This window comes from Leopardus geoffroyi, chromosome C1 (assembly GCF_018350155.1).
Source record: "Leopardus geoffroyi isolate Oge1 chromosome C1, O.geoffroyi_Oge1_pat1.0, whole genome shotgun sequence".
Taxonomy (NCBI): Eukaryota; Metazoa; Chordata; class Mammalia; order Carnivora; family Felidae; genus Leopardus; species Leopardus geoffroyi.
The window spans coordinates 220,048,288-220,074,877 of record NC_059328.1 but is presented as its reverse complement, the minus strand read 5'-3'; the positions used below and the strand labels follow the sequence as shown (position 1 = coordinate 220,074,877).

Here is a 26,590-nt window from a genome sequence, read left to right as displayed (position 1 = left end):
ATGATGGCTGGAATCGGAGGGCCCTGTGGTCTGAGCATCAGGTCCCAGGGCACGTGGGCGGGCCAGTCAGGAGACCCTGGAACAAGGTCAGGTGCATAACGTGGCCCCACCGGCAGAGGATCTGGCCAGAGGTGGCCCTGATGGTAAGGAACTGGGGTGGCCTGCTTCCGTTGAATTTGAATTCCCACCTGACTACTGGCTCCCTGGAGCGGGAGGCCCCAGTCTCCTGCCCCGGGGCCCTGGGTCTGGTGTGTCACTTGAAGAAAAGGGCCCAGAGCGGGTTGAGGGGAGCTCTCTGGAAGGGATGGGGAGCTCCTGGGCCTGTGAGTCGCAGGAGCATGGTGGGGGGGCAGCTGCCCCTGCAGGGGACCGTTCCCCCACCTGGCCGAGAAGCAGCACTCACGGCCTGTGCTTTTCAGCCTCAAACCTGCCGTAGGAGGAGTCCCCCCGTGGGGTTATGGGGTGATGGCCAGAATTTAAAACTTTGTGCACGCTTCTCCTGTCTGCAATTTGGTATTGATCTGTAAGCATCAAGACTGATTTCGCTTCTGTTTCTAATCGGAATCACTTGAGCTTGTTTTCGGCAGTACATTAGTAGGAGGAAGAAAATCCACTCCTTGGTGGAGCGCAGCGGCCCAGGACCCTGATGCACGTGCCGGGCGGGCGCTCACTCGCCGGCCGCGGTGGGGAAACACGTTTTCCGGGAGGGCGCGCGCCTCTCCACGGAAACGCGGGGCTGTCGCGGCCGTCGGGACCCCGGCAGCGGCGCACGCTCTTCTGCGCTTCGCGCACACAGGCCCTCAGTGGCTCCGGGAGGAGGAAGGAGAAAGGCGCAGGCCGGCTGGCCTCTCCGCGCACTCGCGTTTAGCTCTCTTTACAGCCAGCTTCTTTCTCTTTCTCGGGGGACTTTCGGGGACGACGTCAGGGCGGCCGCTGGGTCCCCCCCCCCCCGGGGGGCCTCTCCTTGCCGGGCGCGGGGCGGGGCGTGCGTCTGGCGGGCGCCTGTCGCGGCCTGACCTCCCACTCTCTCTCGCCGTCTCTGCCCTTGACCACCGGAACGCCCCAAAGGCCTCCCGAGCCCCGCATTTTGAGCCGGTCAGGCAAGGGGGGGGGGGGGGCGGGGCAGCGTGCTTTAGCCCAGGGGCGCCCCTGGGCATCGGGCAGGGGGCGGGGAGGGGCCCGGGGACGCCGTGCCGCGGCAGTGACCGGCGCCTCTGTGCTGTGCTCTCTCCCGCAGTGGATGTGGCCTCCGCGCTGCCTTTGCAGGTCGCGCCCCCGGCGGTGCCCATGGACCTCCGCCTGGACCACCAGTTCGCGCTGCCCGTGGCGGAGCCCACCCTCCGGGAGCAGCAGCTGCAGCAGGAACTGCTGGCCCTCAAGCAGAAGCAGCAGCTCCAGAGGCAGATCCTCATTGCCGAGTTCCAGAGGCAGCACGAGCAGCTCTCCCGGCAGCACGAGGCCCAGCTGCACGAGCACATCAAAGTAAGTGGGGCGGCGGGGCGCGTGCGCACCTGCGGGGGCCTCCCCCGCGCCGGGTTCCTCGGGAGGGGGGCGGCGGGGCCCCCGCGCACCAGCCGGACGCCGCGATGACGCACAGGACGCGCCTTACTGTGCTGACCCCAGCCTGCCGGAGGCCCGCCGGTCGGGCTAACTGTGGTGCGGGCAGCGCGTTGTGGGAAAGTCACCGAGGCACAGGGCAGGAGCGGGCTTAAGGGACGCGCCTGACGTTTCATTTCATCCCAAAAGATAACACGTCCCCAAGTAGAAAAGTTACCAGCGAGAAGAAACGCCAGAATCTTGATGGACGAGTGACCACCTCTGGGTGGTGCGTTTATAAATCCTTTGCATTTCCTTCTTGGGACTGGTCTTTTCTCAGTTGTCCCCACTGATCCTTTAGAATTGGAAAGATATGGCACTATTTTCTTTTCATTTGAATTTAATAAGAAAGAACTAACAGATTTATTTCCTTACTTATTTACTGTAGTTAGTCTCTGTAAATATTCATCCTGAGCCCAGGGTTAAAATTAAATACATTGGAAAGAACCACGTGTTAGTAACCAGTAGCAAAGCTGTGCTACATCGTGGACAGATCACTTGTGACAGCTGTGACCATAATAGGCTCCACTGTATTTAGCACCACGGAGAGAAGCACCGTCCGGGAGATACAAACAGGGCAGATTAAAAGCGAGAGAGAGTCGGGGCGCCTGGGTGGCGCAGTTGGTTAAGCGTCCGACTTCAGCCAGGTCACGATCTCGCGGTCCGTGAGTTCGAGCCCCGCGTCGGGCTCTGGGCTGATGGCTCAGAGCCTGGAGCCTGCTTCCGATTCTGTGTCTCCCTCTCTCTCTGACCCTCCCCCGTTCATGCTCTGTCTCTCTCTGTCTCAAAAAAATAAATAAAAACATTAAAAAAAAAAAAAAAAAAAAAAAAAAAGCGAGAGAGAGTCTTACCTTTCCCGGTAGCCAGAAACGAAACGAAACAGAAACCCCCAGGTTGTATAACTCATCTGTTCTGTGTGACAAAACACCCTACCCTCGGTGATTTAAAGCAACAAATGTGCCTTAGCTCATGGTTTCCGTGGTCAGGAATGAGGGGCAGCCCAGCTGGGGGTTGTGACTTGGGGTCCCTCATAAGGCCAGGGCCGTGAGACCCTCTTCCGGGCTCACTCACGTGGGTGTGGACGGGAGGCTCAGGCCTCGTCACCAGCAGAGCCTCCCACAGTGAGCACCCCGAGAGACCACAACGCCAGGTCCGAGGTGCAAGCCCCAGTGTCTCCTGCAGCCGTCTGGGAAGTGACGCGGCCCCTGTCCTGCCTTATTCCACTGGTCGCGTGCAGCCCTGGTGCATCCTGGGAGGGGCCCAGACAAGGGGTGAGTAGCAGGAGGCAGGGATGCGGGAGTACCGTTGGGAGCCTGGCTAGCGGAAGGGGAACGTGAGTGTGTCTTAAGTAACCTCCCGTTTCCAAACTGTTCTTCAACGTGTAATGTGTTAAAGGTTTTGTTTATACGCATCTCGGGACACCATCGTGGACGCTACGCACGGAGCGCGTCTCCGTGTGGACCGGCTGCATTTCCAGCACTCCGGGGCCACGCGTGGTCCGTGGCTACTATGCGGGACGGCACAGCTGTGGGGAACTGAGAGCCCTCACCCTGTGCTACCGGATGCCCCCGAGACACCCTTTCCATGGAGACGCGCACGGCCCGTGGGCGACAGCGCTCAGCCCCAGGCTTGGCTTTGTCAGGCCCCAGCCGGCCCCTGGGCGGTGTGTGCCACGGGGGCCACGCGGAATCGTTGGCGGGTCTGTCTCCTCCTGCTTCCGGCCGGTAGTTTCTTCCGTCGCAGGGTCTCAGCCACCCCTCCCGTACCCGTAGAATACCGTTCGAAGTTTCCATTGAATGGCCGCTGTCGACGGGGTGGGGGGAGACGTGACTGTGCCGGGGCCCGTGGCCTCGCTCTCTGTGTACCCGTGCCGGCGGGACCGCGGGGCGAGGCCGCCCAGCGGTGTCACGTGGCTCGGCGGGCCGCATCACAGATGCGTGAGCACCGCCAGAGGCGCGTCGCGAAGGCTTGTCCTAGGGCCTCGTGGGGCCGGGCCGGGCCGCGGAGCTGCGTGGCAGGCCCTGGGTCTTGGGAGCTGTGACGCGGCTTCGCTTCTGGGAGTTTGGGTTTGCTGTCCCCGCGCCTGCTGCTCTCGCCCTGAGGCGGCCGGCCCCCCGGGGTCAACGCCTGATCAGCCAAGGCCGGACGGTTCCCTGAGCCGTAGGAGTCCCGGCCCCGTCGTCTGGACTGTAGCATTCTAGGCGGCCTGGGGGTCCCGCGGAGCGGAGGGGTCGCTGCGCTCCGTGCCCTCGGCCACCCGCAGCCATCGCGACGGCCGCTTCTGACAGGTGTCCTCGGGTGTGCTGTTCGGGGGCCCACGGAGCAGGCGCCCCGCCCCTGGCTGACCCCACGCGTGCGCCTGCTGGTGGCCACTGTTCTGTGTGGTGGGTGGGCGAGCGGCGGGGTCTGGGTGCGGCGACGTGCCCCTGGGGTCCAGGTCTGTGAGGGCGGCCTCGGGAAGCGGTCGCTTGCCAGCGGGAAGTCACGAGTTGCCGCTCTTCCCGGTGACCGCCTGCGGCCCATAGGGTGGTCTTCCGCGGCGTGGCGGGAAATGAGAAGAGCAGTCTTGTCCGTGAGGCTAGAGCCTCCCCTTTCTGGGAGTCCCAAAGGCAGACTCTTGGCTGTCCTGCGTCCGGCACGCGCCTCCAGCCCCGCCAAGCCCGGGTCCCCCCCGCTCTGTGGCGGCCTGGGCTCGGCCACCTGCGTTGTCACCCCGTCTTGGCATCTGGCGGGTCACTAGTCTGCCTTCCCCCGTCCTTCCAGGCGGGTCCCCTCGTACCCGGAGGCCGGCGGGCCCCGTCGCCGCCCCTCGCCTTTCGAGGCCACAGCGCCGTGTGCCCCGGAAGGTCCTCTGTCCCCCGGTGACGCGGTTTGCGGCCCCGATCTGCTGCCCTGCAGGCCGCGCCCGGCGCCTGGCTGGGGAAGGAGCTCGGGAGCCGCGTCCACCCTGCCCCCCCGGGGCCCTGCGTGCACGTGACGGGGACCTGCGCTGCCCGCGGACCCGCAGGGGTGGCCTTCTGTGCCCGCAACGCCGAGGAAGACCACGTGTCAGCTGAATTTGTAGCTGTGGCCGGAAGATGAGAAACCGAGAATAACAAGCGGCTGAGAAGAAACGAGGCCCGTGCGGGAGAGGGGTCGTCGGGAAGCAGGAGGAAGCAAGAGACGGGAACTCCGGGACCCGTCGGTGCTGTCACCTTGGGGCGGGGCTGGGCTGCCCGCCTGCCTGGGGCCTCCGCCTCCGGGAGGGGGCAGGTCTGGCTTCCCCTCCCTGACCCCCTGTCCCCACCTGGGGCTCTAGGGTTTTGTGTCACTGCTTTGGAGGTGGAGGAGCCTCCCTCCTGAGTCCTCACATCGGTGCCCGCGAGCTCCAGAGCAGCTACCACAGAGCCTGCGCGGGACCCCCGCACCCCCACCCCCAGTGTCGCAGAGCCTGTGCCGGGACCCCCTCGTGCCACATAACCTATGCATTGACACGCCCCCTGGTTCCACAGAGTCTGCGCGGGGACCTCCCCCTCCCAGTGCCACATAATCTGTGCGGGGACCCCTGGCCATCAGGCTGCTCCACATGCCAGGTGTGCCCCTGAGAACTCCCCTCACCCATAGGGCCAGATGCTCTAAGGGGTGCCGGGAGCCCCACAGACATGGCTCTCACAGACACGACCCCCATAGACGCGGCTCTCATAGATGTGGGACCCCCCCCACAGATGTGGCCCCCACAAATGTCAGGTGTGGCTGTCACACATGTGCCTCCCCATAGATGTGGCCGCCACAGATGTGGCTCTCACAGATAATGGCCTCCACAGACACGGCAGTTCAGATGCGGTCTCCCCACAGATGTGGCCTTTATAGGCACAGCTCTCGTAAATGTCCCCCATATAGATGTGGCCCCCAAAGACACGGCTCTCATAGATGTGGGTCCCCCACAGATGTGGCCCCTACAGGTGTGGCTGTCACACACGTGGGCCCCCTCCATAGATGTGCCCCCCTACAGACGTAGCTCTCGCAAATAGACGTGGCCCCCACAAATGCGGTTCTCACAGATGTGTTCCCCCACAGACGTGGCTCTCATAGATGTGGCCTCTATAGACATGCCTGTCACAAATGTGCACTCCGCCCCCCCCCCCCCCCATAGATGTGACCTCCATAGTGTGGCTCTCAAAAATGTGATTGCCACAGGGCTCCTGGGTGGTTCAGTCGGTTAAGTGTCTGACTTCAGCTCAGGTCATGATCTCATGGTCTGTGAGTTCGAGCCCCGCGTCGGGCTCTGTACTGACGGCTCGGAGCCTGGAGCCTGGAGCCTGCTTCGGATTCTGTGTCTCCCTCTCTCTCTCTCTGCCCCTTCCCTGCTTATGATTTTTCACACTCTCAAAAATAAATAAACATTAAAAACATTTGTTTTAAATGTGGCCCCCCCACAGATGTGGTTTAAAAGATGTGCACCCCCCTTAGATGTGGCCTCCACATAAATGTGGTTTTCACAAATGTGCCCCCCCATAGACATGGCTCTCTCTCCCTGTGGCTCTCACAGACATGGCCCCCATAGACGTGGCTGTCACAAATGTGGGCCCCCTCCATAGATGTGGCCCCCACAGATGTGGTTCTCACTAATGTGCCACCCCACAAATGTGGCTCTCACAGACATGGCCTCCACAGACATGGCAGTTCAAATGTGGTCCCCTCATCGATGTGGCCTTCATAGATGTGGCTCTCATAAATGTGCCCCCCTCACAGACGGGGCTTTCACAAACGTGAGCCCCCCCATATATGTGACGCCCACAGACTTGGCTCTCACAGATGCCGTCCCCCGCATAGATGTGGCCCCCCACAGATGTGGCTTTCACAAACCTAGCCTCCCCCCCCCCCCCACCCCACGAACGTGGCTCTCACAAATGTGGCTCTAGGCCCGGTTCTCAAAAGCACAGGGAGAATCTCAAGTTTATATGTTCTCTGCATTTTAATCATGTGTTTTATTTTTTTAAGTAAAATGGAGATCGTAAAAGCTGTTTAACCTCTGTAATTGAATCATTACATCAGTTGGCTTTTATTTGGATGATTTAAACTCTCTTCATGAGCCTTCATATTGTTGGTGACATTCGGCAGTGAAGTTTGTCAGACAGATTTCTTCAACACACAATCTAATTAGTGTCATTAAATCATCAGTGAATTTGAATAGGATTTTATAATTAAAAAGGGAATAATGGTTAAAATGTAACTTAAATTGCTAACTTTGGGTAAATGAGGTCTTCCATGAGGTTTCGGCCGTCAGCATAGCACTCTGTCCTTGATGCGATTCCTTGCCGGTTGTGGCTGATTCGGGTACCGTGTCCCGTGTCCCCTCCTTCTGTCCTGAACAGTGAGTTCTCTCCGGAAGAGGGTCCCAGGTGAGCGGCATAACCGAGGCAGAGGAGAGAGCGAGCTTCCGTGGGGCCAGTGTTTACGCCCGGAAGATTCTTTTTTTTTTTTTTTAAATGTTTTTATTTATTTTTGAGAGGGAGAGAGACAGAGCACGAGCAGGGGAGGGGCAGAGAGAGAGGGAGACACAGAATCCGAAGCAGGCTCCAGGCTCCTAGCTGTCGGCACAGAGCCCGACAAGGGGCTCGAACTCACAGATTGGGAGATCATGACCTGAGCCGAAGTCAGACGGTCAACCGACTGAGCCCCCCCAGGCACCCCGTTGGAAGGTTCTTAACCATTTCATCAACCGGGATCGCATATGTGATGAAGAGACCATTGTCTAGATCCGCCGCTTTGGGGGTTAGTTGCGTTATTTTAATTTGTAAAAATTTTGTCCGAGAAACACACGTTTCCGATGCCTCAAGTTGAAAAGTAGCATTGCGCTAACCAGTTGAGCTGGCCGGCCCCGCCTCCCGCTGGGATTCCCAGGCCTCAGGTTGGTTCTGGTCAGGTGTGCTCCCCATCTCTCCCCGGCCAGCTCTGTCCTTCCATTGAAGATCCCACGTGGTGAGGTCCCCCTCGCGGAAAGGACGTGGCTCTCTTGCCCTCCGTCCCTCAGCACGTGCAGACGCTGCCACCGCGGGCGCCTCCAAGCACTCAGGCCACTCAGGCGACGGCTCTGATTCGAGAACTATCCCGGGTCTCCGTTCTTGTGTCTGCGGCTGCATACACACCACACAGTGACCACGTGCCCTTGGGCTCAGCTCCTGGCTCTTCCGCCCTTCCCGTTGTTGGCCTCGTTTCCGTGACCCCGATTCAGATCCCGTCCTGCAGCGTGGAGGCGTGTGAGTTCTCACTGTGGGCGACCGCTGGTGATCACACTCACGGAGCCCGACCCTGGTTTTAAGTGTTAACAAAGCGGGCACACGATTTCCACGTTTGAAGGTGTCTGCGGTCTGAATTGGGCACATCTTTAGCTCAGGACCGATGATGGAAATACTCATTTTATGCAGAAAGGACAACGGTTGCATCGTCTAAGCCGGCGCAAGGCCCTTCGTGCTCGAGGGGCGACGGCCGCCATTTCAGAGGGGCTGCAAAGACCGTGTCGTGGGGTGTCTTTGCTTTCGCCCTGTAGCAGACCACCCAAGTCCGGCGCTTGGCGCAGCCTCTGTCCGGTTTGCAGAGCGGCGTTGTGGGGGTGCTGCAGGTGTGGGCTTGCTCTCATCCTTCTGTGACCGGCTCTGGCCGGCCGGTGGCCGGCTGACCTGGAATGGCCTCACTCTGTGGCCTGGCGGTTGGCAGGACGTTAGCGGATCATTTGCTGGTCTCAGCGTTCCGAGCTCACAAGAAGACGGCACGTTTTAAGCCTCTGCCGGAGTCCAAAATGCCGTTGCCTGCTGGCCAGGGCAAGTCTTGAGGCCAAAGTGAGGATTCACCTGGAAATCTACCCCAGGGAACGGATGTTGGGGGCATGCAAAGAATAGGGGACAGAAATGCCATGATCTTCAGGAGATCCTGCCCCGTTCAGAGGGTGCCGAGCTCCCCTGAGTCAGGAGCACCGAGAAGAGGAGAAGCGGACAGGGCTGTGGGCCTCCCTGTCTTGGCCGTGGTTCTGGATTCGGCGTGGGTCCCTTCACCTCCATCCATGGGCAGTGGTATTTTTATAAACGTATTTTTTCCCCATGTTTTGCACAGACGCTTTTTTGTATCGGGAGCCTGGCCTTCAGCCTCACTGATGGAAACGCTGTGAGCCTGAATGGGGCGGGGTTGACACTGGTACCGGGGCCACCGTCTCGGTTCCCCAGTGGCGGTCACCGCCTGCTGTGTTGGGGACACGTCCCCGTAGACCCTCCTGTGTGGCCCACCGAGCAGACAACCCTCTGTGCCCCAGGAGCAGCCGCCGACTGGCCCCGGGGCCCAGGCGCCCCTGGCAGGAGAGGAAGGCCTGCGCCCCGGGGCCCCTGTGCCCATGTGTGGGAGAGAAGCTGGGGCCTGTGTTCGCGTGCGGAGGCCACCATTTTCACAGGGAATGTTTCCACGTAAAAAGTCTCTCTCTCTGATCGTGTAAGTCGCTGATGTTAATTATTGATTCACTGGAGATTACAAAGAGGAAAATGTTACTCCAGCGCTGCGAGCTGGGAAAGCTGTCCCATCTGAAGCGTGTCCCTGTCATCTTCTGTAAGTTGTGTGCGTGTCTGTAGTTTCACGGGATTGGGATCACGCTCTGGCACGCGTTTTCCATTTACTGTGCTGTCACCATTCTCTTTATCGTTGCACCTACTTGAGAAACATCGTAATGATTTATTGTGGTATTACAATGAGCCATAATGAATTTAAATACCCCAAAACAGTTGAAGACTTGGACGCGGAGGTCATTTCCAGTTTCTCCTGTTTTTGCATCCCTTGTGCATGCCTCATGCCTCCGTCTAGACAGAACAGAAATGCTATTGCCGACCCAAGGTAAGTACCTGTCTCTGCTTCTCGTTACCTATTGCCGAGTTCTTCCTCCCAAACCTGTTCCAGTCCTGAGTGAATGTGGGTCCGTCTGTCTGTCTGGGTCTTTCGCACCCACACCCACACGATTTTTCGATCGGCAAAATATTAAAGCAGCGTGAACCAGGACAGGGAGCATTTACTGGCCCGTCCTGGAGGGTGGTGCCCGTGCTCGGTGCTTGCTGGCACCCTCACTCCTGCCCGGCCTCTCTCCCACGCACGGGGAGGCCGGGCCACGCGGTGACTCTGCCTCCGGCAGGGGGGGTCGGGGGGGCGGGCACGACGGACCCCCGGCGGCGTGATGCACTGGGCTGTACTTGTTCATGGTACGTTTCCGTTCTGTCTCACATCCTGTCTGCTTCCTCGATGGGGGGTAACCGTATTGCTATATTAACTCCTTTCGTTGTTCCGTACTAATTGTCCTTTTCTTCGCTGTTTTCGTATTGCCGTGCTCTTTCTTTTTGGTGTATGGTACCCTTCGTAAATTAAGGGCGTTGTTTCAGTGTCCCTCATCTGTTGTCATTTGGCTGTCCTTCTTCGTGAACCAGGCGTTTCTCTGAACCATTGAACTGGCGCCTCTCCCCTATGACAAGCGCGTGTTTGGCAGACCGCCTCCAGCACCCCCCCCCCCCCCGCCCCGTGCCGACCCGACACAGCTCTCACCGGGAGCCTTGCGTGGCGCCATCCGCCACCCTCCTGGTCCACACGTTTGTTCTGCTCGTGGACTCAGCGCCTTTTCTCACGGGGTCTCCCCTGGAGACCTGCTTTGAAGGTGCAGCGGGCCAGTCAATTAGCAGGACGTCTTGTCGTAAGTCCCCAGCGTTGAATTCCTAAACCAGGGGTGCACGTCACCCTCTGATGATGCGAGGCTTCTTCCGTCCTGGCGGAAAGCCTTGTTTTGTTTTTCTCACGCAAGGCTTACAGCTTCTGTATTTATTGGGGGTATTTTATAGATTGTGTCATCAGAACGGAGTGTGTTGCTTCCCTTTATTTACTGCCTGGCTACTTGCCGTCGGTGCATAGAAAAGCTCTGGATTTCCCGAAGTGCGTTCCGTTTTCTCGTTAGTCCTGGCAAATGTGTCATGGGTTATCTCACGTGCTCCCGGTAGACGATAACGTCGTCCGCAAATAATACTTGTCTTTTCCTTTTTCTCTTGAGCTGCGTTGACTAAAACTTCCGTGATCACGTAGCGACCTGACCCACTCCATGGCGGCACACGGTGGGGGTCCTGGGCTCGTGGCTGGCGGGAGCAGCCGGGAAGGCGGGACCCTGCTCCTCCTCCATGCCGCGGTCTCCGTCAGGATTGCTCTGGGGCTCCGTCTCCGGGCCACGTAACCCCTTGCCCTGTGCTGTTGAGTCAGGCACCCCCACCGGCTGGCTCCGTGAGCAGGGGGCGGGCGCTCTAAGGGCAGAGGTCTTCCCTGGATCCTGTGTGGAGAGACCCTGGCCTTCTGCTGTTGTTGGATTAAATCGTCTTTTGAGCTATTTTATAGTTTCCTAATGAGGATCTTGGTCATCTCCATTACAGAGGGGCTTTTCCACCGCCTCTGCCAGTTGAGGGTGTCAGGCAGGAGGGAGCGCGAGATCCAGAACCGAGGCTCTGCCTGGGGTCACCCAGCCTTCCTGTGCTGCGTCTGCGGTAACCGCCCCACTTCTGCGGAGCGGCCGCGAGCACGTCTGAGGGCGGGGCAGGCAGCGGCCACGCGCTCACCTGGCAGAGCCAGCGGGGAGAGGGACACTTCCCCGTGGCGAGTGTCTGTTCGCGTTTTTCCTTGTCTTTATTTTTTTTTAACTTTTTTAATGTTTATTAATATTGAGAGACAGAGAGACACAAAGCATGAGCGGGGGAGGGGCCGAGAGATGGAGACACAGAATCGGAAGCAGGCTCCAGGCTCCGAGCTGGCGGCACAGAGCCCGACGCGGGGCTCGAACTCCCGAGCCGTGAGATCATGACCTGAGCCGAAGTCGGGCGCTTAACCGACTGAGCCACTGAGGCGCCCCGCTTTTTTCCTTTGCTTTAATAGAAAATACTTAGTTTCTTCCTCATTCATTTTTTTCATGGTGGTAAAATTCACATATCCTAGGTTATCATTGGCCATTTTAAAGTGTATAATTTATACATTTACAATACCGTACAACCATGGGCACGATCTAGTTCCAAAATATTTTTGTCGCCCCAAAAAGAAGCCCGGAAGCAGGCACCCCCCGTCTCCCCTGGCCACAGCCCCGGCAGACCGATCTGCTTTCTGTCGGTCAGAGTCCGCCCGCTCGGGATATGCCACATACGGGTCGTCACGCGCTACGTGGCCCCTTCACTCAGCGTAAGACTCTCAGGTCTCATCCACGGTGCAGCTGTGTTAGAGCTTCCTTCCTGTTTCAGGCTGCGCGATATTCCTTTGTGTTTTGTCTGTTCATCAGCTGATCTACGCTTGGGCTGTTTCCGCCTCTTCGGTGGCCGTGCGTGGCGTTGCTGTTTGAGCATCTGCGCTCACCTCTCTGGGGTGGGTACCGGGGGTTGGGCTTGCCGAGTCACGTGTAGCCCTCCGTTGAACTCTTAGAGGGACCACTAAACCCGACTCACTTTTGTGTTTCGTGTTTCGGGAAGATACACAAGAGCACAAAATTTACAGTTTTATCTGTGTTTGTTTTGCCACTCAGTGGCCTTAAGCACAATCACGTGGTCGTGTGACCGTGAGCACCGCCCATTCCCAGGACGTTCTCATCTCCCCACACAGAAACGCTGTCCCCATGAAACACCGACTCCCCGTGCCCTCCCCTAGCCCGGGGGCCACCCTTCTGCTCCGTGAACCGGACTCTCCTGGTACCTCCTGTGATCACGTCATGCAGTGTTTGTCCGGAGCAGCTATTCTCCGCGTGGGTTTAACGGTGGAGTTCAAGGGCCCGGGCGCTCAGAGTTGTGTCCTGCTAGCAAAGTAGCTAAAATAGGCAGGGCCGTCCGGCAGGCGAGGTCGCTGCCACGCGGCTGTGTCCAGACCCCTGCATCTGCACCCCTGATGTGCTCACACCTGGGCACAAGTGCGGACCACCGCTGCCACTGTCTCTTCCCATGGCCAGCCCCACACGGGCACTGGGGGTCCCCCAAACTCAGACCGTGGTGTCTTCGTTACGTTGCTGACTTCACATGTGTGTACATAAGTACTCGAGCGGATAAAAGTCAAGCCCGCCGTGTACTCGCAAGAATGTTCTGTACCGCATGCTGGATAATACCGTTAGGGTGGGAAAATAAGATGAACTCTGTTCGGTTTGCTAACGTTTGCAAGCGTTCCGGAGACTGAGCCATGGTCTGTCCTTGGGCTTTTCTAAGAGTATGCACCTTTGGGGACTGATCTTGGTAGGTAAACCGAGAGTTAAATATGAACCCAGAAGTTGCTGACTTCCGATTTAACCACCGGTCATTCTGTTGTGTTTCCTATAAGAAAGACAGACCGAACTGGGGCAGCAAACTGGACCAGACCCCTAACAGACTGCCACTGTGGGGGATCCCCACATCCCCGAGGAGTGCCTGGTTAACAGACTGAAGGAGGTGTTGGCTGGGGACCCCTCTATCCAGGCTGGGGTCATTTTTCTCCTTTCCAAGTGATGTCAGTTCAAGGGAACCCAGGGCCAGCTTGTGGCAGCTGCTAGTGGCACTCCATGCTTCTGGAAGCTTCCCTCTTGCATTTTGGCCTTAATGCCTCTGGGAAGGGTATGAAGAGGGAGCATATAAACCTGTGTGTTTAGAGGGTCTAGGGAGTATCAGCAGGGGCAGGTGTGGGGAGGCCCCCAGTGTAGGATTGCCCCCCCCCCCCCAGCACATACCTGGAGTACGCTGGTCCCCAGTACATACCTATATTATGAAAACTTTCGTGAGCCAAAGTGGCATAACGCAAAGAAGCAATCACCACTAATTTATATGAAAACCTTTTTGAGTGCGTCCACATCGAGAAAATCGCCTCTTAGGCTTTTCTGATACTTAGGACACGTGTTGCTAACGGATGCACAAAATCAATCGAGATCAAGCCCAGATGCTCACAGACACGGTTCAGAGCTCTGGCGGTGGCGGGGCGGGGAGACAGAGGGTGGTTCCCAGGCAGGGCTCGGCGGAGCCCCTCCTGCCGCCCCGGGTGTGTGTGTGCTGCCCCTGGACCAGCTTGCAGCAGAACCAATGCTTTTCACGTATCTGCTCCCTTCTCCTTGTTTCAAGAAAGTGAAAATCTTCACGTTTCTTTGAAAACGGGCCCTAACGGAGGTCTTTCGCAAAAGCCGAGTGACATAGCGCAAACTTTTCAGAAGGAAGGGATACCTGTGCTCCCTGCAAAGGTGCAGAGGCCTCTCGCTTCCTGGCCTCAAAGAGTATTTCTAGTCTAGCAGGTGAAAAATAAAAATTATCCCCACGCGTGCGCTTTTTTCCTAGCAAGGCTGAACTGTGTGTGTGTGTGTGTGTGTGTGTGTGTGTGTGTGTGTGTGCGCGCACGCGTGGAGATGTAAAATCTGTCGGTGTGATCTGTGCTGTTTGCACGGGTAGGAGAGAGTTCTAGAGCCATTCAGCTGACAGTGTGAGTCTGCGCCTTGCAGGCAGAGGGATGAGATGGAAAGGAAGCCTGGCTTTCTGGCCCTCGCAGCCCAGCCCTGATGTTTACTCTCATTATTACCTGTCCCGGTGGCTGCCCCAGGCCAGGGCTCCCAGGTCACCTGAGGCAGCCGCTAATGAGCCGGTAGGACACTCCGGGTTGCTGCAGGCCGGTTCCTAGGAAAGCTCACCCTGCCTGCTGGCCAAGGTCCTGCGTCATCCCCGCACCTGTCTGCACCCGGGTAGCGTGTTTACAGAAGGAACCGCTTGTGAGGCGGCCGCTCTGGCTTCTAGGCGGTCATTACGGGCAAACGGACGGCCTTGCCTGACCTGCTGCTCCGAGGGCTCCTGGCGACGCCCCTGCTTTTCCTTTGCTGCCGGGCGTTTGTGGCACATGAGACCATCGCGCTTTACACAGCAGCCCCTGTGATCGTACCTTCTAGAGTGTAGCTACCTGGGTTTGTAGAGGGGCGGAACCTGCTGTGCACTCCCGGAGGCGGCTGTAGGAGTTTCTGTCCTACCGAGGAAAGAGGCTCCCGCGCTGTGCGCAAGGGGCTTGTGTGCACCCTCCCCCCTCCCCTGTCCGGGCTCTCGCTCCTCAACGTGATCTGGTCCGCGACTCCCCCAGGCTCGCTCTCCTGCCCAGGATGGTGCGCCTGCAGCAGCCAAGGGGCCGGGGGGCAGACACAGTCTGACCTCCACACAGCCCAGAGCCCTCACGGGAAGTGTCTCGGGCAGAAGCCCTGGACAGGAAGGGAGCCAGGGTCGCCTCCGGTGGGGTAAGGCGTAGGCCTCACCATGAGGCAGCTTCTGAGGTCAAGCCTTGACGAAGAGCCCAGGGTTCCGGCAGCAGAGACGTGATGGGCGAGGGCGGAAGGGGTGCGGGCCGCCGGGCTCGACTGGCCCTGCCCTCACCGCCCCCTGCTCCCCTCGGCCTCGGTGCGCAGCCTCTGGGGGGCCCGCTGTGCCCCAGCGCCGGGTGTCTGAGGCAGACCCTCCTCGTGGTACTGGAGGGCGGTGGTACCCTCGTGGGTGCTTTTGACCACTGCTGGTTGTGCCACGAGGCAAGAGGGAAGAATGGTTTTGAACTTCCGGAACGCGCCCTTTTGATTTGAACCGGGAAACCCAGTGAGCTAAAGCTGGAAATGGCCCCATTTTGTGAGGACGCCGTGGGGAACGACACTTTGGCCCCAGATGCTCACTCAGACCCACGGCCGAACAGGATGTGTTCCTGGAGGTCAGCCCCCAGACCCCGAGGTGGGAGGGACACACTCTTTCTCTTGCTCTCGGTCACACGTTGCGTTCTGCGGGTGAGGGTCACGGGGCCTGCCCCGTGCGCGCCCCAGGGGATGCGCGGGATGATGCCCGAGAAGGCCCCGGAGCATCTCGAAGAGTCGACACAACATGCCCCGGGCCCGGCCCTGCTTCCACGTGGAAACGGCCTCGCGGTCTGGCATTCCATACCGCATACCGGGCCCAGTTCTGGTTCTAGATGGAAATGGGCCTGGGCCTTGCAGCCTGGCTTTTCATGCTGGGCCCTTCTGTGGCACTGAGCACACCAGGCTTTTACAGTGTTGAAGAAGCATTTAAGGTCTGTGTTGTATTTTCAGTTTAGCCTGTTCAAAATTGTACCGGGAAGTAGGTGGCAAAGGCAGTTACTCGTGTCCGTCTGTCTGTCCTCCTGTTAAGTGCCGGCAGGTACCAGGCCGTGGGGACGGGCAGGCTTCCTGCAGGGGGCGCTGGGGAGAGGCACCCGCGGGCCTGCACCCTCCCTGTCCCCTTCCTTTTGAAAGCATCTGTCCCTGAGGAAGGTCCAAGGGACTCGCTCAGGGCGAAGAACAGGCCCAGGCCAGCCTCGTGTGCTTGGTGTGGACGTGCCCACCTGGGTCCCGGCCCTGGGCACCAGCCGTCCGTGCGTGGAACCTGGTCCCTCTTCCTTCCTCTCCTGCTGGCCTGGTTGTCCTGTGTTTGGGGCACATCACCAGCCTGGGCCACCGGCAAAGGAGGAAGAGAAACAGAAGGGGAGGCAACTGTCACCTGTGCTCGGGGTCGTGCTGAGCGCCATGAAAAGAGCCTCGGGAGCAGACACGGGGCTGAGGCTGGCTGGCGGGTCCCCGCATGTCCCCCCTCACCCTTCGCCGCGGGCCTGGCATACTGATGGGGGCCGCCTTGCACAAAGCACGTTGGACCCTTAGTGGCTAATAAAAGTCCAACTTAAGAATATTTCTGTTGAGGCCAGTTAGCCTCAGGGAGATGGGAGGATGCTCCTGGTTGGTTGGCTGGTTGGTTGGTTTTTGTTTGAAGCCAGGATTTCGCCGTGTGATTGGCCTGAAGGACTCCCGGGACATCCAGTCCGCGTCTTCTGAGAGGGAGGGTTGGGGCAGTTTCCTTACTGTTTTAATTTTCACATTTGCTGCCTGAGTCTACAGTACGTTTAAAATCAGGAGGCTAGGGGCGCCTGGGGGGCTCAGTCGGTTGAGCATCCGACTTCAGCTCAGGTCCTGATCTCACAGCTCGAGAGTTCGAGCCCCGCGCCGGGCTCTGTGCTGACAGCTCAGAGCCCGGAGCCTGCTTCTGCTTCTGTGTGTCCCTCTCTCTCTGCCCCTAACCCACTCGCATTCTGTCTCTGTCTCTCTCAAAAATAAATAAACATTAAAAAAATTTTTTTAATCAGGAGGCTATCCTCGACCTCAAAAAGAAGCCCACTGTTCGTTCTTGGGGCCCCCAGCCCCTCTGGGGGTCCTGGTGTGTGGGGGGGTCCTGGGTGAGCTGTGGTCCTGGAGACTGTGGCCCACGCTGGCGCGCGAGTGGCCCGTGGGTCTCGCCTATGTGTGGAAAGCCCGGACCTGCCCCACCTTCTCTGGGAAGCACCTGTGGCACAGGGCACTTCAGGCCCCCGGGAACGTGGCTGCTTGGACGGCGCGGCCTCGGCATTAAGTATTTTGCAGAACCCGGGGCTCGAGAGATTGGGGTTTGACCCGCACTGGGAGCAGTCCCCATGTTAATGACAAGAGGGGGTACGATGTGGTTCCATCGAGCCTGGCTGCTGCAGCGCGTGACCTGGCCTGGAGATAGGCGCTCTGAGCGTGTCGGGAGCTCGCTCGTTGGGGCCCCGGGAGCGCTGGCCCCTCGGCAGGGATGGTGCTTGAGTGCCTGGCCCACTTCTGTCCTTCAGCCTGGCGCCTGGGTTTCCACTTCAACGTCGGTAATTAAACTCCAAAACCAGAGTCGAAGAAAACTGAACCCTAGAGATCTAGTATCTTACCCCACACTCGGTGTTGGCTCACGCGTAAATTCGGTGTTCAACTCTGGTTGGAGTAATGGTATCTGTTATTATTGGGGTTTTTCCCTTAGAAAAATTAGGTAGGAGATATCTTTAAATTGCTCAGAAGAGTTTCAATCTACAAAAAAAGCAAAAAACAAAAAAGCCCCCACCTTCTCCACACTTCTCCTCCGCCCGTAGTCTGGCCTTCACGTATGTTGGTGAGGTACCAGTGGCAAATACGTGTGTGGATTTTACGTGACATAAAACTCGGCATTTTTCCAAGTCCTATTTTTCATAGCCATAAGCTGCCTTCCTTCTGCACCGTTGTCCTTCCCCAGGGAGGGACGGCTCGCAGCCTCCCGTCAGGGCCTGACCGCGGGCAGGCACAGAGTGGCCGCGTGGCACGGGGAGCCCCGTCTGCGCAGAGCGGGGAGCCAGCTCGGGAAAGTGAAGCAGGTGTTCCGCACCTTGTCCACCGTCCTTATTTTCCAGAAGCTGGGAGCACAGAGGGTCACTCCGTCCAAAACTCCGGAGGCAAGGCTGAACCGTGTGGTGACACTGGGGGGGGGGGGGGGTGGGGAGTGTCCCAGCCTGGTTCGTTCTCGGCACCTTTTTCGGAGGGGCCTTGGCACACGGGTCACTGCCTTCCGCCTGACCCGAGACTCAGAACGAACACCTGTAGACGGGACGCAAGCGGGACTGAGTCCCTGCAGTGTTGTGGGGGGCGGGGGGCATTCGTAGGGAACCAAGCGCGTGTCTGTTCATGGCTCCTCCTGAAAACCCCAGGGCAGTGTTGCTTCCTGGGAGTTTGGTCTCCCTGTGAATTTTAGTCACCACCGTGTGCGGCTGTTTCCGTCTTTTTGTAACGACGGTTGAAAGATCTCGCTCTCCTTCTGGGTTCTGGCTGCAAAGTAAATATTTTGAGACTATATTAAGTGACTTTCTGCCCCTTCCTCATTTACGCATCAAATGAACACGGAGCAGTTGAAAGGGAACCCAGGGCTGTTCGAGGGCAGCTTGAGGGCGGGGGTGGTACCCGGAGAGGGGGTCCCCTAGATTCTAAGATCCGTCGTTCACCAGACCACCGCGCTGGTTTCCCGGCCTGAGCAGCACCAGGACGCCCCCCGGGCTGCGGGCTGCTTACTTGTGGACACACGGGAGGTGCACCCCTGCAGCCCGGGGAGGGCATTCACCTGTGCCCGCAGCCGTGCGGCCCTCACGCAGGTTCTCGAATCCGCATCCGAATCCGAATGGGTCAGCAGGCGCTACACCAGCGGAAAGACCTTCCTGGGGCCTGTGGAGGAGCGTGGAGGGGGGCGGGGGATCGGGTCCGAGGCCGGGCGTCTGTGCTCCACACTGTCCCCTGACCGCCCAGCTGGTGCCCCCCCCCCAGAAGTCCTCTGGCAGCAAGGGCTGGGAAGGAGCTTATTTCTGATAGTTTTGCTGTCTCCACGGAAGATGGTCGGAATGTAACTTTTTCCACAGGAAGGCTCTGCAAAGTGCCCGTCAGTGTCTGTGGGCCCCACCGGTGGGCACCGAGCGGGGCCCCTTCCGCGTGGCCCTCCCCTCACAGCTGCCGCGTCAGTTCCCTTCCGCCTCACACCGGGCCTGCGTCCCAGGAGCAGCAGGGAGGTGTGCGCCCTGTGGGGTCTGGACGCCCCGCCCCTCCTCCGCCCTCCTGGTTCGAGGCCTAGCCACACCTCACACCTCCCTCTGCTGGCCCACCCCGGTGCCCCTGGCTGCAAAGGGGTCCCCTTCCCCACTGTGGAAGGTAGGAGCTGGCCACTGTGGACCGGGGCTGTGGGTCCCCTGCAGTGAGAAGTGCCACCTGACCACTGGAGGCTCTGTGTGTGTGGGGGGGGGGACCCTCTGGCGAGCCACGCCCTGGCTCAGTCCCGTGTGGCTCTGCCATCAGGCCGCCTCCCCGGGCAGGGCCGCCGTGGGGTGTGTCTCGTGGAGGCTGGCACGGGGCCAGCCGTGTGGGAAGGTGTGGCCCGGCACCTTGCCCCTTGGGCCGCGCACATGGGCCTGGCGTCCCGCACCTGCTTCTGCACGCACGCTCCCCACATACCCGCCGGTGGTTGGTTCCTGTCCTCGTGCACTGTTGCCAGCTGCTTCCGAAGCTCTGCGGAACGTCCTCGTCATTGGCCGGCACGGCACTCCCCCTCCTGGGCTGCAGGCTTTACTCAGAGAGGGAGTGTGGACTTGCATTTTACGAATGTCTGTAACTGCTGTTCTTTTTCTTTAACATTTTTGGCATAACGTGATTTGCACCTCGGAAGAGTCACAGACGTGACGGGTGACATCTCGCGTCTTTATAGAGAAGGGCTCTAAGCAACCTGAAATCCCGTTTTCTTGATTTCTTAATTCACGTGCTCTAGTTGGTGACAGAAACCGGGTGATTTCCCTACTCTGGCGACAGCATGGTGGGAACGGGACCCGGGAGGCCAGTCGAGGGCCCTAGTGGTGGCACTGCTCCCCATTCCCTGCGGCCTCTGTGGGAAAGACATTTGATGGCTCAGATGTGGACACTTGTGCCAGATTTCCTTGCTAGAAAGTTCCGGGGCTGCCCCCACCCCTGTCCCACACCAGAGCAGGATGGCCACCCGCCCAGGAGGGGCCACAGAAACAGGACGGACGATGACAAGAAAAGAGGGCGCGTACTCGAAGCGACTCAGGCCTAGCGCGGACGTAACCCTGGGCTTTGCCGCCGTGTCCCGGGGCGTCCCCCGCCACCACCTCTCATCCGTGGAATCTGAGGGCCGACCCTTTCCCCACGAGCCCGTCGGCACCTGCACACTGGCGAGGCTTGTTCTGGCCCATCTGTGTTTCTCATGGATCGCTGCCTCATTCTGCCTCCTCGCCGGGTGGATCTCCAGCGACGGGTGCGCACAGTTGGCCTGCGTGTTGGGCTCTGAGGGCCGTCGGAGCGTGTCCAGCCCGGGCGTTGGGAGCAGGCCGCCGAGCGCCGGTCGCACAGGCCTGGCACGGACGTGTCTCTGGGGCTCGGGCTAGCCCGGGACCTGCCGGCCGGGGTCTGGGCGGACGCGCACCTGACTCGAGGAGGTGCCAGTGGTCTGCCAGGGGGGCCGTTCCGCGTCGCCCTCCGCTGTGCCATTCTCAAAGCACCGTTCCCGGCTTGCGACATCACCCAAGCCTCCTCTTTCCTCCCGGCAGCTCAGGGGCGTTTATTTTCATAATTTCTAACACGTAGAAAGTCAGCCGGCATCCGGGGCTTCCGGCAGCCACGCTTGCTGTGTGGACCGGGCCGAGCCAATTCCCCCCCCTCCCCGGTTAGGGGTGCTGGCCGTGCAGAGGACAGCCTGGCTCTGGGAGACACGGTGCGGAGACCTGTGGCCTTGGCTGGTCTTCGGGTGTGTGTGTGTGTGTGTGTGTGTGTGTCTTGTCCCGTCTGGGAGCGAGGCTCTGACCGTCTTTGTCTCCTCCTTCCCTGCTCGCAGCAACAGCAGGAGCTGCTGGCCATGAAGCACCAGCAAGAGCTTCTGGAGCACCAGCGGAAGCTGGAGAGGCACCGCCAGGAGCAGGAGCTGGAGAAGCAGCACCGGGAGCAGAAGCTGCAGCAGCTCAAGAACAAGGAGAAAGGCAAAGAGAGTGAGTGTGCGGGGGGGGGAAGCCGGGCGGGCCCCCGGCATGGCTCTTCCCGTGGCTGCCGTGTCCCGGGCCTGGCGGCAGCGGCCCAAGCAGGAGCCCGTGTCATCCGCGTCCTTGCCGCAGCACCTCATCCGGGTCGCCGAGAGCGTCCTGAAGCGCACAGGGCAGGTGGGGAGCGGCTCTCCCCTGTGAGTTCGGTTCCGTCCTAAATGTTTCAAAGTTCTTTCCTCTTACAGGCATCGTGGGAGCGCCTCGGAGCCAGGCCTGGCTTGGGGCTACGCCGGGGGCCGAGCGGGGACGCGGGCGCCGACACGTGCTGTCGGGGCCCTGACGTTCGTTCCTGTGCTTCCATGTCAGAGGACCGGGGTTGCCTCCTAGGAGGGGCCCAGGCTCGATCCTAGCCAGTGCTAGGTCCCCTTTGGGAGATTAGGGGGACTTCCCTCGCGTCCCTTGGGGAGGAGCCACGGCCCCCTGCCGCCTGCCAGACGGAGGGCGGAAAGCACGTCCGGCGGGCGCGGTGAGGGACCCGTGTTTGGGAGGCCTCGTGGGTCCCACACACGGGACTGTGGCTGAAGGGGCACAACCCTCACGTGCGTCCGTGCCCCTTTCTTTGGGCAACTTGCTTCCAGTGACGTGCCCGGGACCTAGAAGGCAGAGTCGATGGGTGACGTATTCGCAGGCTCGGTTTGTGTCCGCCCGAGACATCCGTGCCGAGTCGAGCCTGTTTGCTCCCTGGTGACGATGTAGTCAAGGTGTGCATTTGTCTCCTGTATCGGGTTTTGGTGTGGTGGCTCTAGGGTGATTGACTCTTCCAATGCTCGTGAGTAAAAATACTGGTCTTCACACACTTCAGGAACACACATAACCAGTGTCTTCAGCTACTGAAAATGGCCAGTCATCCAGACAAACCATCGTAACAGTCCGTCATGTGGACTTTAATCTACCTACGCACGACAGCACGAGACGCATTAAGAGATTCTTGTGAAGTCTCTTATTTGAAATTACTTAAGGATCTTTTGTCCTGGGGTGTGATATACATACAAAAGGCACACACCCTGTTCCCAGGCTCACCTCCCAGCAAAGCATCTGGATCAGGACGGGAACCACATCCAGGCCCCTCCCTCCTCCACAGAGTAACTCCTCCCTGGCACCTAACACAGAGGGCAGGTTTGCCTGCTTCTGAAGTTGACGTCAGTGGCTTCATGAATACGCAGGATTTCGTGTTTTGCTTCTGTCACTCACCATCACACTCGTGGAGTCCTTCCTTGCTGTCCTGTGTGGCGGGAGATCACTGATTCAGGCTGCTGCCTGTGCCCCATTCACAGGCGTCCCACCACATTCATCCAGCCTGTGGTTGGTAGGTATCTGGGTGTTTGCTGACCCGCACTGTTAGAGACAGTGCTGGCACGTATGTCCCCGGGCACGTTTCCTGGTGCGGACAGGTAAATGCGAGGTATGCACGTGCCCCCGCCTTTCCTGCGTGAGGCCTGGCCTCCTCCAGCCTTGTAGGGCAGCTCCCGTGTCTGCCTCCCCACCAACCCTGGTTGCCATCAGCCCTCTGAGTCTGGCTGCGAGCGGTCGCCCCTGTGGCTTCAGCCTCACAGTCTGATCACCGGTGAGACTCGGTGCGTTTTCATGTCTCCTGTCAGAGGGGTATATTCCTTTCCTGGGAGAAGTGCCTGTTCAAGTGTCTTTCTCATTTTTGTGGTGGGTTCTCGCCCTTTTCCTCGACTTGGGTAGTTCCCTTGACATCCCCGCACCGAGCTCTCCCTTGGTGGGGTGTGTCCCGCATGCCGTCCTGTGCTCTGCTCTGTCTGCTCTGCCTCATGGCGCCTTTTAAACAGCACAGGCTCCCGCTGCTCCGGCGGCCTGATCAGTCTTCTCTACACTGGGTTCAGGACACGTTCCCACCTGTGTTCTATATACATTTTTATAAATCTTCTCTTTCCAAAGGGCTGTTGGTTTTTTCCTAAAATATGCAGCTAGTGTATCACTTTTGTGTTCAGTTTGTCTCTCCACTTAACTATTTTTAACTTCTTAGTAACTGGTCTTATACATAAAAGTAACAACTTTAATGATCGTTAGTTACTAACGGCGTATTTTGCTTCTGAAATCATATACTTTAATGTGTTTTTATTATAATGGCCTGGTTGAGTTTCGATGTAGAAAGCATGTCAGAAGAGTTTTTACTACATGCGAGATCTGATTTTTGTACCAGTATTTTAAGGTAATTCCTAAAGCTGAATGGTACACCTCATTACATCACACCATTCGGGTAAGACGATGGCTTATGGGGTCCGCGATGGCCCATGACGGAGACTCCGGGCATGAGGACAGGAAGCCGTCAGGAGAAGATAAATTGCAGATTTGGGTTGGCAACATATGCCCTTGGTCTTTGAGGGCAGACCCGTATCTGCGGTGGGCTGATGGAGCAGGCGAGGCGGCCACGCTCACGGGTCACTGCCCAGCCCGCTGGCTCAATGACACCGTCCTCCGTTCCCACCTCCGCACCAGCCCAACCACTGCCTGTATTGTGTGTGTGGACTCCTTTGTGTCCAGGGTCCCTCCTGGCTGAGGTGTGGCCAGGGCATGACCACCTTTGAGTGGTGTGGCATGTGAGGTCAGGAAAATGCCCCAGATGTCCTGATGCACTGGTCTGGAGGGGAGGGTGGGCATCAGCGCTGACATTTCTAGAACTCCCTGGATGATTCTCATTGCAGCTGGGGTTGGACCGTGAGTCTAGGTGAGTCCGCTTGCTGTGTGTTAGGGATCTGTCGTAGGGGCCCCATGGCCTGTCGTTGGGGGCCGCCTTCTACGCTGGAGAGCCGCCCTGTACGTGACAGCACCTGGCGCATATAGGAGCCCTTCTCCTGGGGGCCCAGGTGTGCTTGGTGGGGCCACACACACACAGTGGCCTCTGCCTGGGGGCCTGCTCCTTTCTCCTCTCTCAGGCTTTGCTTTGACCTCGGTGGTACATCCGACTTATGTTTTGCTTTCGAGGAGGGTAATTGTTGTTCATCAAAGGATGGACGTTAAAACTGTAAGCATCAGCCAGTTGATGCGTGCCACAATGAGCCAACAAATCCAGGTTTTCAGATTTGCTAAAAAGCAGCTCAATTGGTTCCTAGTAGTTTACCAGAAGCTTCCAATAAAAATAACATCTTAAGCCTCACAAAATGCGAAAAGATTTGCCTTCGGAAAACATTTCAGATCTGTTTACCAGTCAAAAACAATTTCTTCTCTACCTCCTAAATCCTCCCCCCCCCCCGACCCCCACAACTGGAGCGTTGGAATGTTCTCTGCTTCCCTCCTCCTCACTCGTCACTCACAGCAGCCCTGGTGGTTTTCAATTTGTGGATTTGGGTGGTCAGGTTTTATTATTAATAATAAACTGTGTACAGTGTGGGTATTTGGCTCGCTTGTGTAGGCTTTGCAGCCCTGAGTGTGGTCTTGTGAGAAGGCAGGCCTGGCAGGCCCCTGTGCCCCACGCCACTGGGGGCAGCCCCGCACCTATGAAGGAGAGCCTTGTTCCCACCAGCTTAAAGGGCGTTTGTGGGGAAATGCAAATGGCCTGGGGCGTCTCCCGTTTGTCAGCATTTGAAAATGCAGGGCAAGGCATCTGTTTAGTTTCTTGGGGTTTTTTTAAAAGGGAATTTCCTATTGAATATTTAATTAAAGTTTTGTTACATTGGTAAACATTCACCGTACTTTGAATTTAAATAATTCTGCAGTTTTCTTTTGCTTATTGATAGCAGTCAATGCTGTTAGCTCTGAGGACCAGTCTATTCTTGGCACTTGTGGCAGGTTTCCTCTCGTTCAGCATGAACACATGATCTTTCGTCAGGGAACTTTTACTTAGATTAACTACATTTAAGAATCTAAGACATACCGTCTTTTAACACAAATTCAAAGGGAGAATCAATCGAAGGCAAGTCTTTGTTCTCTGGGCAGTCTGGGACGAATACAGCTACGCTTCTTTTCGCTGTTATTTACAAGCACAGCCCGGGTGGGGAAAACGTGCCATCGTTTGAGGCAAAGTCATTCACTTTATTTTAAAAAGGAAAAAAGAAAAAAAGTGGCTCAAGAGGCTGGAGTTAAAAGACCCAGCACCTGGTCCAGAAGGTGATTCTCTATCCCACGTGCAAAGGGGAGCTTCCTCAGAGCCCAGCGGGGCGTGAGAAGAAGGAGCCACTCGCCTGGTCCTTAGATCCCCTTCCCTGTGGGGAGGGGACTTCATCTCTTGTATTTTATTTACATCTTTATCCCCATTGGCCAGATCAGACCCCGGCGCATAACTATGTCTCTGGAAACCCTGTCAGATGGATGCGTGATAACCAAGAGGAATTAATTTTTTTTCTAAGTAAAAATGAAAGACATTTGGTATTTGTTTATCGAATGTGTTTTACTGACTCTATAATTTTGGTTTTAAGTGGACGAATCTAGGGGCGCCTGGGTGGCTCAGTCAGTCGAGTGCCTGACTCTTGATTTTGGCTCAAATCGTGATCCCAGGGTTGTGGGATCGAGCTCCGCATCTGGTTCTGCACTGAGGTTGGATTAAGATTCTCTCTTAAGATTCTCTCTTCCTGGGGCGCCTGGGTGGCGCAGTCGGTTAAGCGTCCGACTTCAGCCAGGTCACGATCTCGCGGTCTGTGAGTTTGAGCCCCGCGTCAGGCTCTGGGCTGATGGCTCAGAGCCTGGAGCCTGTTTCCGATTCTGTGTCTCCCTCTCCCTCTGCCCCTCCCCCGTTCATGCTCTGTCTCTCTCTGTCCCAAAAAAATAAATAAAAAACGTTGCAAAAAAAATTAAAAAAAAAAAAAAAAAAGATTCTCTCTTCCTCTGCTCCCCTCCCCACCTGTGCTCACTCACTCTGTCTCTCTCTGTCTCTCTCCCTCTCAAACTAAATAGATAGATAAGTAAGTAAATAAAGAAGAGGAAGCCGGAGGAGCACAGAGTAACGTATGGAAGTGTGGAATCGCTATATTGTACACGTGAAACTAACATGACACTACGTAAACTAAAATTGAAATTAAAATTAAAAAAAGAGAGAAGAAAAAAATTTACTCAAGTATTTCGTAAGTGTCAAAAGAAGCGTTTTGCGATGCATGTTGGATTGGAATTGAGGACACAGTTAGAATGCAAAGATTTCAACATACGTGACCAGGACAAACAACCTGCAGATAAGAAGTCAAGGTGGCGGAATCTGTTGAGAGAGGGGTCAGTGACTGGAGGGATGACAGCTCCGTTTGGAATCGTCTTCGCGTAAAGTGCCAAGAAGAGAAGAAGGTCCCTCTGTGGCCCAGCGTCACACACCTGTGGCCCGGCGTCTGCCGTGGGTCCCGCGTGTGTATGGGTGTGAGTCGTGTCCACCGCCCCTGTGAGGAAGGGCCCGGTGCGTCAGCCTCCAGCCACAGGTGGCCTGGGAAGGGCCAGGGAGGGCCCACCCTTCTGACCAGGTCACCGTCTGCCCCCTCTTGGAAGGTGGACTCGGCCCGACGTGCCCAGGAGGTGCTGCGGCACTCGTGTGGTGTATTTGTGTCAGAACCTTCCTGAGCTCCGGGAGGTGGGCTGGTCCTGATTTGTGCCACGAGAGCCTGGTAAGGTGCCCTCTCCCGGCCCGCGCTGGCCGAGGGACCCCATGTCAGTCCCGCAGACGTATGTC

At 57.8% G+C, this 26,590-nt stretch overlaps 1 protein-coding gene across 6 annotated transcripts in view; it reads left to right on the top strand.

Moving 5' to 3' along the window:
• HDAC4 (histone deacetylase 4) overlaps positions 1–26,590 on the top strand; it is a 295,410-nt gene that overhangs the window by 177,775 nt on the left and 91,045 nt on the right. For 5 of the 6 annotated variants that reach the window (XM_045482343.1, XM_045482342.1, XM_045482341.1 and 2 more), the window contains exons 4-5: positions 1,238–1,482; positions 20,781–20,931. In XM_045482343.1, coding sequence (XP_045338299.1) covers positions 1,238–1,482; positions 20,781–20,931 — 396 coding nt within the window. The remainder of the gene's footprint in view (positions 1–1,237; positions 1,483–20,780; positions 20,932–26,590) is intronic. The other variant, XM_045482345.1, reaches the window with a different exon arrangement.